Source organism: Elephantulus edwardii, unplaced genomic scaffold (assembly GCF_000299155.1).
Source record: "Elephantulus edwardii isolate Elephantulus edwardi_28Jun2011 unplaced genomic scaffold, EleEdw1.0 scaffold00314, whole genome shotgun sequence".
NCBI classification, from domain to species: Eukaryota; Metazoa; Chordata; class Mammalia; order Macroscelidea; family Macroscelididae; genus Elephantulus; species Elephantulus edwardii.
Window position 1 is genome coordinate 1119863 of NW_006400064.1, and position 13979 is coordinate 1133841.

The window sequence follows — 13979 nt, forward strand, 5'->3', positions numbered from 1 at the left end:
GGGGGGTAACTTCCATCAGCTCCCTACCCACCCCAGGCCACTGCCTTGCCTGCTACCACCTAGCTGGTTGACTGTAGCCACCACTAGCCAGCAGCTAGCTCTCCCCTGCTATTGTCCTTGAACCATGTCATTATGTACTCTCAGCCCTGCCTTGCCAGAGTTCATCTCAGATATTAATGGGCAATAACATAATGGCCCTACTAATGAACAGTAGTTGGCCTAATGGTGAGGGGTTGCACTGCCAACCCAAAGACATGGGCTGTGAATCCACCAGGAGAAATATAGGCAAGCTCCTCCCATGAGATTGAATGAATTTACAGCCTCTGGAAACCCATCTGCTAGAGGGCCAGCTTTGTGTCATTCTGACTTGGTACACAGCAACAGTGAACACTTATTGAGCAGGTAGTGTGTCCTAGACACAGTGCAGAGCATGTGAGATCCAGCTCGCCATGCTGGGATACTTAAAAGGATGTGGTGGAGATAAATACATTTTCTCTTACTTGGATCCACAATCTATATCCTTGGCACCAGCAGTCAGGAGATTAGGAGACATTGCATTGAGCAAGTCTGCTCTCAGGGCCTCTCCAAAATATTGGTGAGCAGAGATGTTAGTTTAAAGGCTAAGGTGTGCCTGATTCAAGCCATTGTCTTTCACGCATTTTCTATGCATCAGAGAGCTAGACAATGGCTAAATATGACAGAAAGAAAATGGAGAAAGAGAAGGAGTCTGGGGACACAACTCCTCAAGAAGGAGAAGAACCCAGATTTCCTTTAGCCCTTCATATTTATTAGCCTTCCCAAAGAGCAAGTTAAGACAACTTGATTTTTTAGTTCCTGAACATGCACCATTTGCAAAAGAAAGTTGGACAATCTCCTCCTGTGTGATTTACTGTCTCTGAAAACCCACTGGAGGGTCAGCTGTGTGTCAGTTCCAACTTGATGATACAACAGATAAGCACTGCAGGTCCACAGATTTATTTGTCACTCTACCATCCGGGAACTCTGCATACACACAATTGCTTGGTCACTTTAGCAGTTCATCAGTTTGCTGAGTTAGTGTTTATAGTGTGCCATCTTCACATGATCATGGTGCGAGTCTAAATCTCAGTTCAAAGTCCCCTCTCCGTAGTGGTCTCCATAAAAAGCACTTATTTCTATGAACTCTTTGAAAGCCTCTTAACAATCAATTTAAAATCAGGGGAAGGATGTGTGTCAGGGTTGTATCCTTTCTCCATACCTATTCAATATATATGCTGAGTAAATAATTTGATAAGATGGACTATATGAAGAACAGTGTGGATCAGAAGAAGACTCATCAACAACCTGAATGATGCAGCTGACACAACCTTCCTTGCTGAAAGTGAGAGGACTTAAAACTTACTGCAGAAGATCAAAGACTACAAGCTTCAATATGGTTTATATCTAAACATCAAGAAAACAAAAATCCTCACCACTGCATTAATAGACAATGTCATATGAAAGGAGAAAAGATTGAAGTTGTCAAGGATTTTATTTTACTTAAATCTACAGTCAGCACCCATGGTAACAACAGTCAAGTAATTAAAAGAAGTGTTACACTGGGAAAATATGCTATCAAGGATCTCTCAAAAGAGCTAATAACAAAGGTGTCAGTTTAAAGACTAAGGTGAACATGATCCAAGCCATGGAATTTTCAGTTGGTTCCTGTGAATCTGAAAGTTGTACAGTGAATAATGATTTATGTTTTTGACTTCTTGTAATGGAGAAGAGTACTGAATATCACATGGGATGCTGAAGGAAAACAAGTCTGTCTTTTTTTTTAAAAATTGGTTTTCTTATAGTCACTCATATACATTTTATTTTATAACAATATATACACTTGTATTTTTATAACAGTGCATACAATAATATAATGCCATTATTTACAATGTCCTATAATAGATGGAGAAATTATTGAAATTGCCAATGATTTTATCTTACTTGGATCCACAGTCTTCATCCTTGGCACCAGCAGTCACGAGATTAGGAGACATTGCATTGGGCAAGTCTGCTGTCCGGGCCTCTCCAAAATATTGGTGAGCAGAGATGTTAGTTTGAAGACTAAGATGTGCCTGATTCAAGCCATTGTCTTTGAATCACTTGCTATGCATCAGAGAGCTAAACAATGGATAAAGATGACAGAAGAATTCAAATGCCTTTGAATTGTGGTAAGAGCACTGAACATCCCATGGACTGCCAAAAGAACACATATGTCTTGGGTAAAGTGCATCCAGAATGCTCCTCAGAAGCAAGAAGGCAAAGCTTTGTCTCACATATTGAGCATGTTGCTAGGAAAGGCTGTTGCTTGGAGAGGGAAATCATGCTTGGAAAGGTGGAGGGACAACAAAGAAGAGGAAGACTCACAGTGAGATGAATTGACACAGTGACTATAGTAGCAGGTAAAGTATCAGAAAAGATGAGGGTGGCACAGAATAGGGCAGGGTTTAGATCTCTTGTTCATAGGGTCTCTCTGGGTTGTATTCAACAGCACAACAATATGGACATCTATCTCACTCTTCATTCCTTTTCCCTTCACCTTACTCATTCATTCACTGATCTGTACTCCCTCTCCCACTCCTCCAGTCCCTACCAGTCAACCCTCTACAGTTGTTTCTGTTCATGGGTAAGCCTTGATTTATTCTCTCTCTCTCTCTCCTTTCTTTTCCTCTTTCCCCCCTACCCCTATTTAATCAAATAAAGAAGTGTGTGTTGTAGGAAATCCATCAAGAGTGCTTATTAGAGCCAAGGATGATGACACTTCATCTCACAGACATTGGGCATGTTGTCAGGAGGGGCCAGCCCTTGCAAAATGACATACACTGAGAAAGTTGGAGGATCAGAGAAACAAAGATCCTCAGAAAGATAATTGAGCCAGTGACTCTAACAGTGGGCTCGAGCATATTAGAGATTGTCTGGGTGGTGCAAGATAAGGCAAAGCTCAGGTCACTAACAGTTGTAGTCAACTGGGAAACACCTAACAACAAAAATTTAACAGCTACTTCAACAGATTACCACAGATATGTTGACTTAGAACAACATAAACTTATCATCTTATTGTTCTGGAGGCTGGACAAAATCAAGGTAACAGCAGAGCTGACACATAGGGGAGAATTTGTTTCCTTTCCTGTGTCTGGCGCATGTCAGAACCATCAATCTCCATCTTTTACCCATCTCCAAAGTCAGCAGTGCAGAATCTTCTGTTCTCACATCTCCTCTCTGTTTGCTTCTCTGATGCTGAGCTGCCTATCTCCCTCTTACAAGGACCCTTCTGAGTACATTGGGCCCACTGATTCATTTCCTTATGTCAGTGCCCTTAATAATCACATCTGCAGACTCTCTTTTGTCATTTAAGGTCATATATTCATAGGTTCCTAGGACTAGGACATGGACATCTCTGGGGCCATTATCAATTGGCCGAGGAGGTGACCTTTTCAGGATCACACAGTTGAGATGTGCACCTAGGCTGTCCAGTCTCTGGAACCAGCACTCTCTTCATTAGGCCTCTTGTCTTTAGTAAAGTTTTGCTGAAACCATAGAGTGGTTGGCAAAATGTCAGTTGAGGAAAGAACAAGCCCTCCTTACAAACCCACTCATTGACAGGCCTCATACACTCCCGCTCTGAACCTTTCCAGGGGCTCTGCCATGAAGAGGTCTGCAGAAGGGCATCCCCCTTCTTGGGTTTCAGGATCTAAGTCCTGTGCTTCTCCTTGTCCCCAATCTCCTCTGATAAGAGGCCAGACTTTCTCTGAACTTAACCCAGTGCTTTCTCAGGCAGAAGCAGGCACCCCCAGAGGCCTCCCCTTAGGGAAAAACAGAGCATTGCTTACAGCTTTGAATTGAAGCAATTCCCACTTGGGGTCCTCAGTTTTAATACAATATACAGTATTATAGGCCCTTTATTCCACAAATACCCACTCTTTTTTTCTTTCTCACTTTAAAAACTTTATTTTATATTGATTTGTTTACAAAGTTTGTATCCATTGTGTCTCACACTATTCTTCATTAATATTGTATTTCATACAATCATTCTCATGTATTACATTTTATAAAATTAATCACCATTAGACGATGCCTACCATTACCCTGTCTTTTCAGGTCCCCGCCAAATCTTTTCCATTTCCTTCACCCTTTCCCTCTACCCACCAAATTGTGTAACCCTGTGATTTCATCCCTCTGCTCCCACCTCTTTCCCCCTTGAATACCTACTCTCTTAATTAGAAGCTTAGTCCCAGCCAGGGATGAAAGCTGGTCCACATGATGTCTGCTGTGTGACTGGTTGGAGTCCACATGGGTGTGAAGAGCCAAGTGTGTGAATACTCAAACACACCTGCCTCTCAACTCTGCAGGTCAGCACGTGTGTCCACTCAGCCGCCATGCCTACATCCTGGATGTGGCCTCCGAGATGGAGCAGATGGATGGTGGTTATATGCTTTGGTTCCGGCGTGTGCTCTGGAATCAGCCGCTCAAGTTTGAAAATGAGTTGTATGTGACTATGCACTTCAACCAGGTTAGCTTTTGTGGGCTGTTTTGTTTCTCTGGGAACTTCTGAGTCTCCAAGACCTACAAAGTCAGACTCCTCAGACTTGGTGCTGAATGTCTTTATGATCTGGTCCTTGCTGATATTTCTAACACTAAAAGCGTTTTTCCCCCTCTGTGGTCTACTCCGAGCAACCAGCACTGTCATCCTTCTTGCCTCATTTCTGGCTCTTTTCACATGCTGTCAGCCCCACTTGGCTGCCCTTTCCTGTATCTCTGCCTATTCACACACTCTCTGAAGGCTCCTCTGGAAGATGCCTCTTCAGCATGGATGTGGAGCTCTGGTGGTGTGATCCCTAGAGTGTTTTGCAGCTAACTCAAAGGCTGAGAGTCTCTGGTAGTTCAAATCCACTGGTGGCTCCTCGAAGGAAAGACGGGCACTCACCGGCTGTGACATCATGTCCTTGAGCACTCACCGCCTGTGTACATTACAGCCTCCTCAAGAGACCCTGTGAGGGTCAGCTAGGAGTTGGTACCAACTTTATGGCAACAGCTTTTTTTTTTTTTCTATAATTATATTTTATTAATTTTCATAAACATTTACAGAGATTTTGGGCTTCCACTCATTCATTGTTGCACTATTCTCTCTACCCTCCTCCCAGTTTGTTCTTGTCCAAATGCCACAGTGCTTGTCAAAGCCAGTTCTGATTAATCTTCTTTGTCAGTGTATCCTTTGCCATTCCCTATCCCTCCTCCCTGAGAGAGACTTCACCCTGAGTCATAAGGAAAAGGGGACGGCGTATTCTCTTAGCTACTTCCTGCTGAAAAGGGACGCTGTGGGTTTCAGGGTGAAGATCTTCTCTCACTACTCTAAAGGGCCCCTTTGGCAGTAGGAAACACATAGACTATTATGGAGATTGATTTTGGAATTCAGAATGGCAACAGCTTTGAATTTGACCATGTGATTGTCTCTGGTTTTCCCCTCCTCCCTAATTTCCTGCCTCACCCAAAGGCAGGCAGTTCAAATTCACTAACTGCTCTGAGGGAGAGAAAGACAGGCAATATTCTTCTTCCATGTGATTTACAGCCTTTGAAAACCTTCTAGAGGTCAGTTCTGATTCAATGACAATATGTTTTTGGCTAGTGTTTTGTCTCCCACTCCCAACTGTTATGCACATCTGTCCCAGGGAGTGGTTGCTGGTCTTAAACCACTAACCTTTGGGTTAGCAGCTAACCATGGTGCCACAAGGGCTCCTGCTTGTCCTCCAGAAAGATGCCAATTTAACAGATCTGTGGTAGGACATGAGAAATTGTACCTTCACTAGTCCCAAGGGATATAGCAGGTCAGTCTATGAACACAGTGAACAAGGTGCAGAGGCCTGGTCCTCACGCCAACATGTACCCACAGTCAAGTGATTGAGCTTTAGGATCATATACTTGGAATTGCTGAAGTAAGTGGTACCTGATATACAAAAACACCTCTCTCTGCCTAGGGGTATGACACAAATTTCAGCACTGAAAGGGAGAACCCAGATTTTGTAAAATGTATGATCCTGATTGAAAATGTTTCACACACATGGATGAATGCATGAAACACAATGTATAAGACTTTTGTACCTAGCCAATATAAACTTAAAAAAAAGAGGAAGGAGATTCTCAGCCTCAATGGAAAACAGCACAAACAAAACAAACAACATTAGCAAATTACTGCTTAGGAAAAAAAATTAAGAAAAAAGGACAAACCAGAAACAAACACATGGTCAAATTCAAAGTCATTGCCATAGAACTGGGACAACTCCTAGCTGACTCCAGCAGGTCTCTGAGGCCATGACATGTACAGGTGGAGCCTTGACAGAGTGTGTGAATAGGCAGAGATGCAGGAAAGGGCAGCCAAGTGGGGTTGACAGCATGTGAAAAGACCCTGAAACTAGGCTGTGCAGCCATTCCACTCTGTACAGCCTGGGAGACCCTGGGCAGCTTCTTCAAGCCTGTGAATGATTACACCAGGGAGGCCCTGGGAGGCCACTCCACTCCTGTGAAGGGTACACCTGAGAGGCCCTGTGTGGCTATTCTCTCTCAGAGTCTCTAGGTGTTGCAATTGACTCAGTACAAGGTAGTTTCATTTGGGTTTGATTTGAGGGTGTAGCCCAGCAACTTGGATAACTGTGTTGTTGTTGAAATTCATATAACATAAAGTTGACTATTTAAAAGTGTACAATCCAGTGGCATTTACTATATTCATTATGTGGAGTAGCCATCACCTCTGTCATTCTCAAATAATTTCCTCACCACAGAAAGAAAGTCTTTCCCATGAGAAAGCCCTTCCCCAGCTCCTCCATCCTTCCACCTGCCATGGCATCACCAGAAATCCAGTCTCCATGTTGGCAGGCAGTGCTGAGGAACCTTCAGGTGCTTTGGGAGTTTGCTCCAGTTTAGGGGCTATTGGCCTGCTGCTCCACCATCATCACCCCCAGTTCTGTGGACACACACACATCTTCAACACTTCAGCTCTGCTGCTTATACAACACCCTCTGCTGTCATTCCCCAAGGCCCCAGGAGGCAGATAAACATGGCTTGATTAAATCTCCTATCTCAAGGATACCCCTAGCAGACTGACCCAGGAGTGTTCACGCCTCTCGTCTGTCATCCCCACAGGTCCTGCCTGACTACCTGAAAGGTCTCTTCAGCAGCAGGCTCCCCAGCCAGCCCAGTGAGCAACAGCTGCAGCAGGTGTCCAAGCTGGCCTTACTGCAGCACCGTACAAAGAACCGCTTCTACCTGCCCAGTGTGTAAGCACTGCCCAGCAGGCTCCCCTCCTGTCTCTCAGCCTGGACAATAGGCAGCCCTGCCCTTTGCCTCCTGACCTTTTTCATCTTACACAGCCCAGGCACCTCAGTGTTGCATCAGTAAGGCTGTAAAGAAAGGGGCTATCTTGGTTTAGGACTTAAAGTCCCCCACCTCAACCATCATCTGGGATCCACATCCCTTTTCATAACAAGTTGCTTCCAGCCTGTACTAATAGTTCAGAGTAAATATAGTGATTAAAGAAAAGTTTTCAGGACACACAGTCTGTGGTCCAAGAAATACATACAGCTGTGCAGCAAGACTTAACTACAGAAATGTTCCAAACAGCATCACCACACAGTGGTGCTGGAATATCCAGCAGTAGAGGGTTAGTTCAGCAACTTGGGAGGAATCTCTAAACCAATGTTCCCCAAGGTGTGATAAATGCTATCAAATCAGTTGTTCACAAACTCTAGGTCTCAGAAGCCAAAGTTTTTATTTATTAAAAATAGGACTCCAAAGAGTTTTAGGTTATGTGGGTTAAACTTAGTACTATTTACACTATTCAAAATTAAAACTGAGGAAAAATTTTTAAATATTTATTTATTAAAAATAGTAGCAATGTACATGTTTACCATAAATAGCATTTTATAAAAAAAACTACTTTTCAAAAAAATCAGTGAAAAGAGTATGACACTATTTTCCTTTTTGAGAATCTCTTTACTGTCTGGTTGAACAGAAGCTGGATGCTCACATCAGTCTTTTCATTCAGCATGTTGTGATGTCACCTGTCATGCAGCCTCCAGAAACACACACACACACACACACACACACACACACACACACACACATGCACTCAAAAAAGAAACTGGAAAGTGAAAATCATATTGCTACCCTCCCAGGACCTTGGGCACCCTTTGAGAACTGCCATCATAAATAGTCCTTAATTTGATCATGTGTGAACAGTGTGTGTCCCAGTGTGTGTAGCATGTGAAGGGCTCCATGGATCCTTTCTGTGTTACCATTTTAAGTGAGAAGAGCATGATAAAATCCTGTATAGAAACACTTGTTACGCTGTTGCTTTTTCCAACACACCCTTATCTCAGCTTGCCTTCCCAGCTGCAGAGTCTCCCTTTTACAGATGTGGAAAGCGAGACTCAGAGTGCCCAGCTTGACCAGGTTTGCCCACCTAACACCTTTTGCTGGTTAGTGAACTCAGAGCCCCACTCTTCTCACCTGCAAAGCAGAGATGCTAGTGGTTTTAACCAGTGATTGTTGAATCCCTACTTCATGCCAGGTTCCTATGTGAGCACTTTGCTAATTTTCAGCCTGTCTAGTTAGCATTGAGTCTTCAATGGAGGTAGTGGGTACTCAGGGAAGATTTTCCCTTCCCCACCAGGCAAGAGGTCCAGGAGTACATCCCAGCCCAACTCTACTACATAATCGCAAGTTCCAGCTGGCTCCGCCTGATCAATCAGCACTGGCAGCAGACACAGGCTCTTAGCCCCCACCAGGCCCGAGCCCAGTTTCTAGGTAAGAGTCCAGGGTTCGGCATGGAGATCCATAGGGCTTGTCAGCATCCTGGAGAAAAGGAGTATGGAAGGACATTCCTTAGGAAAGTCTTTGAGCAAAGTGTAGAGGAGGGATAGTGTGGGATAGTTAGATGAGGACTCTGGCCGGATTCTGTAAGAGAATTTTCATTTAAGCCCAGGACTTGACCCTGAGGGCATAGTTGGGTTTACACCTGGAAGACAGAGGCCCAGGAACCTAAATGAAGCATTGCAAGCTTCTGGAGTAAATAACTTGGGGTGAAAATTAGACTTAGGATGGAGTCCCAGAGACAGGGAGAGTGGAAATGATGTCAGATGACAATATACCTCCATAAGAGCTAGACTCAGGGAAGAAGGATGCTGAAGAGGGCCCCTCACCAGCATTCTCCTTTGAGAATGATGGAGTCACTTGTTCAGAGCAGAGGATGCAGATATGGAACAGATGTGGAGAAATTTGAAGGCCTGTGGGCCACAGAGACAGCTGGATCACAGCTTGGTGCACAGAGTGAGCACAGAGGATCTTCAGTGAACAGAGATTTACATAGCTCTGGGGATGAGAAATCTACCATTCATAATAGTGCATGCAGAGCACTATACAAAGGCTCCACTTGCTGAGCAACAGGCTAGCTTGGGCCAGGGGACTGCTCGGTGGAAGGTGCTCCTAGAGAGAACGTCTTTTTTTATAGATAGGATTTTTGCCTTCCTCATCCACAGGAGGCACATTTTTGTTTGCACTGGGGTATTTTCAGTGCCAGCTGAGCACGTGCTTCAGCAAGAGCTTGGATAGGTGGAATGGACAAAGATGGATGAAAAGGCCATGACAGGAGGCTAGAGAGGCAGGAAGAGTCGGATGCTTAGGGAAGAGGTGATGATGGTTGGGGTTGATCCCTGTCCATCATGTAACTGCCACCCCATCTCCGTACTCCAGGCCTCCTCAGTGCCTTGCCCATGTTTGGCTCTTCCTTTTTCGTCATCCAGAGCTGCAGCCACGTGGCTGTGCCAGCCCCTTGCATTCTTGCTGTCAACTATAATGGACTCAACTTTCTCAACACTGAGACCCATGTGAGTGACCTTGGTCAAGCAGAGGGGTCCTGATCATCACTTTCTGCTTGTGTAACTTTGAGCCAGCCCCTTTCTCTGGAAAATGGGAATGATAGGCAGAACCACCTCCTGAGTCTGTGGTCAAGTGTAGTATTATTACCTTTCTTAGATCTGGTCTCAAAAACAAAACTTGAGAAAAGGATGATGACTGTGAGAAGTGATTCTAGAAAATATTTCTGACTGCAGCCAATAAAGGGTGTGTTACTTCTGTCAGCAATTGGAGTTAATCAAGCAGGGATTGCTGGGAGATCATCTAGTCTCAACAGTGGGGTGTTACATGGTTTACCATCAAGGACTACTTAATGAGGTGCTAACTCCTCATCTGGTTTACCTAATGTGTGGTCTGAAACCAGAAGTAAAGATGAAGGTATAGTCATGAACAGCACCTACCATGGCCTCGGAACCCCAGTATTTAGAGCAAGAGCGGACACACAATCAAGGCATTATCAGCATTAGTTCGATTAGATTCACAGAGAGAATGACTGGTTCAAAGTCACACAGCAAGTTACTGGGCAACTGGCGCTCATACCAGGGTATCCTGCTTTCTGCTGAGCTGATTTACAGGGAGTGTGGGAGAAGGCTGAAAGTGTTAAGACTGTAGAGAAAAGATCCCTAGCTCCACAGCCTGTTTCACCACTCTGATTTTCAGGAGCTGATAGTGGAGTTCCCCCTGAAGGAGATCCAGTCCACCCGGACTCAGCGGCCTACAGTCAACTCTAGCTACCCCTACGTGGAGATTGTGCTGGGGGATGTGGCAGCCCAGCACACTATGCAGCTACAGTTGGACCAGGTACTCCTATTCTGAGCCTGAGGCCTCATTACCCAACTCACTCACCTGGTAGCCCATATTCACCAGAGCCAAGTTCTAGACAAGATGTCAGGAAGTGTACAACCCAGTCCAGGCAGAACCAACCCACTCTGAATATAGCTCTAGTCACTGTGGGGTCTTCCAGGGAAGCATCTTGAAGAATAGTGAGGAGTGGGAAGGGCCTTGGGGACACACAGCCAGGAAATGGCAGATCTTGAAGGAAGAGCCCTGGTTGTTAAATTATGGGTCTAGGACTTTCCTGAGAACACAGAGAGCAGATAAGGGGGAGAGACACAGGAGGTTTGAGGAGGTTCACCTGAGCTAAGACATAGAACTAAAACTGTGGAGCCTAGGACTGAAAGTAGGGATGGTGGATTCCCACATTAGGGGGAAAGATAGGGAAGCTGAGGCCTGCGTGCCCTGTACTTTATTATCAACTGGCTACTCCTTAAAAGGCAGAAATCACCCCCTAGGCTTCTGTTCAAGCCTTACAGCCCAGGTAAAGGGGACAGAACAGGGGTGAGATTCACACTGTCTGCCCTGTCTAGCCCCTTAAATCCAGATGAGCACAGGAAGAGGAAGTTACTGGTTCAGTCATACAGCTCCCTTGCCCAAAGCCAAGGATTGCATTTACTCCCTCTTCCCTCTCCCATCAGTGGCCTTGCCAGATACTGGTTCTCCCACCTCCCTGTTCTCCATACTCCTACAGGCCCTAGGTAACAGGTAGGAAGATGAAGGGGGTTTTTAATCTACAGGGCCTGGAGCTGTGTCGTGTGGTGGCGGCCCATGTGGAAAACCTGCTCAGTACCCGAGAGAAGCAACTCACCTTACCCCCCAGTGAGATTACCCTGCTCTGACCAACCCCAGCCTCCAACTGCTTCTGCCAGAGAACCTTGGGGGAGGCCAGGAGGAGTCACTCAAATCCCCAAGACCTCTCAAGGACCAATCCAGAATTGGGCTGGAGTTGTGACATGCAGCCAACAGGAGGAATTTCTGAGGGCTGCCTCAAGGTGCAGTGAGCACAAGGCCGGACCATGAGCCTCTGCCCCCATGCCCATCACAGATCCTGTCCAGACTACTATCAGTTGCAGGGACGTCTCAGTGACCTAGCTGAACTGGACTTTGTCCATGGTTTACTTAGGGTCTGATGTGTGAATCTGCCCATCCTCAGGTATCCCCCCTTGTGGTTTCTGTAAGTGTAGATGTATGATCCTTGGTTGTTTCTGTGAACATAAATAAAAGATGCAGCCTGCAGTCCTTTCCTCCAAGGAGCTGCTTAGTGGCTGCAAAGCAAGAATAAGGGAAACGACAGGAGTTGGAGGCTTAGTTATACCTGACTCAGCATGAACCAAGCTTCCACCAGAGTTCCTCTTTCTCTCTCCAGATCCTCACACTCTAGTAGCACTTAGGAGGCCCCAGCACGAGGTCCCACTGAATGCCACACACATAGGTGAAGAGTGGTATATTGAAGGGAGGCAGAAATCTGTAAATAGCTAAGCAGCCTGGTGAAGATTTAATCCCAAGCGTGCTACTTTCAGCATCCAGATTTTCTTTCATTCCACTCAAGGAGGAGAGTTGATTCTCATTTTTGCCAGGTGAGCAGAGCTAGGATCCTCCTCTGGGAGGATTTTCTGTCCATGAAGGTGGTGAAGTCTCTGTCATGTGAACACGTGGGTCATTGGTACTTTCTTTTATCGCCCTCATTTGTGGAGCTCCGGTAGCCTAGTGGGTAAGGAGTTATGCTGCTAATCATCCAACATCTACTCCTCAGAAGAAAGTTAGGCCATCTCCTCATGTGCAATTTAAAGGCTTTGAAATCTGTTTCACTCTACGACATATAACAATTTTCTTAATTTGTTTCATTATTTCCTCATAGCTGTTGTTGTTAGGTGACATCAATTTGAATATGACTCTATTTGAATAGTGACCCATAAACAACAGATCTGAACCCTATCCTATCCTGTGCCATCCTCATCATGTCTGACACAGTTGAGCCCACTGTGGCAGTCACTGTGTCATCTTTTTTTTAAAATTTTATTATTATTTTGTGTGTCTGTGTACCATCAAATCAGATCTGACTGGTAAGGAGGAGATTGTCCCTCCTTTCCCGGCAGAGCATCTGGTGGATTCGAACCATGCACCCCTGGGATTGCAGTGAGTCACTGTGTCATCTTTAAAGTCAATTCTAAATGGTCAAAAATGGGAGATTAATGATGGTGAAAGTCAGAATCTTAGTCTTTTTTTTTTTATGTTGAGAACACTTCATTCATACCCACCCCCACACACAGCCTTTACTACATAGAGCAGACCCAGAATATCCCATTATATTTAACATCCATTCTTGTGGTCACATTTCTTAGGATTTCTTGACATTCCTTGTCCTATATGCTTAAAAGAAATCTTGAAAACAATTCTGTCTTTATGTAAGTCATAAATAAAATATAATTAATATCTTTTTTAATGCTGAATCTTTTTTTTTAATTTCCATTCCTTCATTGTTGCATATTTTCCTCCCTACCCAGCCCCCAAGTTCACTTTTCTCTTTGAAAAAAGATTCTTTCATTGTTGCACAATTCCGTGCCCCCACCCCCACCCTGCCCCAGTCCACTTTGCTATGTGGCTCTTATTCTGGACTGTCATGCAAACAATACTTAATTATATATTCCTCTTAAACAGTTCTTTTTCTCATCTGTTTCAATGCAGTGTACATTATTTATCCCCTCTTTTCTTTTTTTCCCTCAAACCCCATGTCAGTCCTATTTTATAACAGTGGTATTTGTCCTTTTTGTGACTGAGAGATTTCACTCAGCATAATGTCCTCCAGCGGCACCCAATTTGTATAGTATTTTATGGGTTCCTTGTTTTCCAGTGCATAATATTGCATTGTGTGAATATACCACAGCTTTCCTATCTATTCATTTGGTGATGGGCACTTGGGATGTTTCCAACTCTTTGCTATTGTGAACAATGCAGCAGTAAACATAGGTGTGCATATATCTGTTTGGGTGACAGTTCTGATTTCTTTAGGGTGTATTCCCAGTAGTGGAATTGCTGAGTCAAATGGTATTTCAATTTCCAACTCTTTGAGAAAGCATCTTACTGCCTTCCATAGTGGTTGTACCATTTTACACTCCCACCAAGAATGAATAAACGTCCCAGTTTCTCCGCCACTTCACCAGCATCTATTGTTTGCTGCTCTATTGAATTTTGCTATTGTTACTGAGGTGAGGTGATATCTCATA

The 13979-nt window shown here is 44.5% G+C and overlaps 1 protein-coding gene across 1 annotated transcript in view; it reads left to right on the forward strand.

The window, feature by feature from the left end:
* MYO15A (myosin XVA) overlaps positions 1-11594 on the forward strand; it is a 79474-nt gene extending 67880 nt beyond the window's left edge. The window contains exons 59-64 of the mRNA XM_006901204.1: positions 4365-4525; positions 7150-7283; positions 8678-8811; positions 9757-9890; positions 10579-10719; positions 11493-11594. Of these exons, the coding sequence (XP_006901266.1) occupies positions 4365-4525; positions 7150-7283; positions 8678-8811; positions 9757-9890; positions 10579-10719; positions 11493-11594 (806 nt within the window). The remainder of the gene's footprint in view (positions 1-4364; positions 4526-7149; positions 7284-8677; positions 8812-9756; positions 9891-10578; positions 10720-11492) is intronic.
* The last annotated feature ends 2385 nt before the right edge of the window (positions 11595-13979 follow it).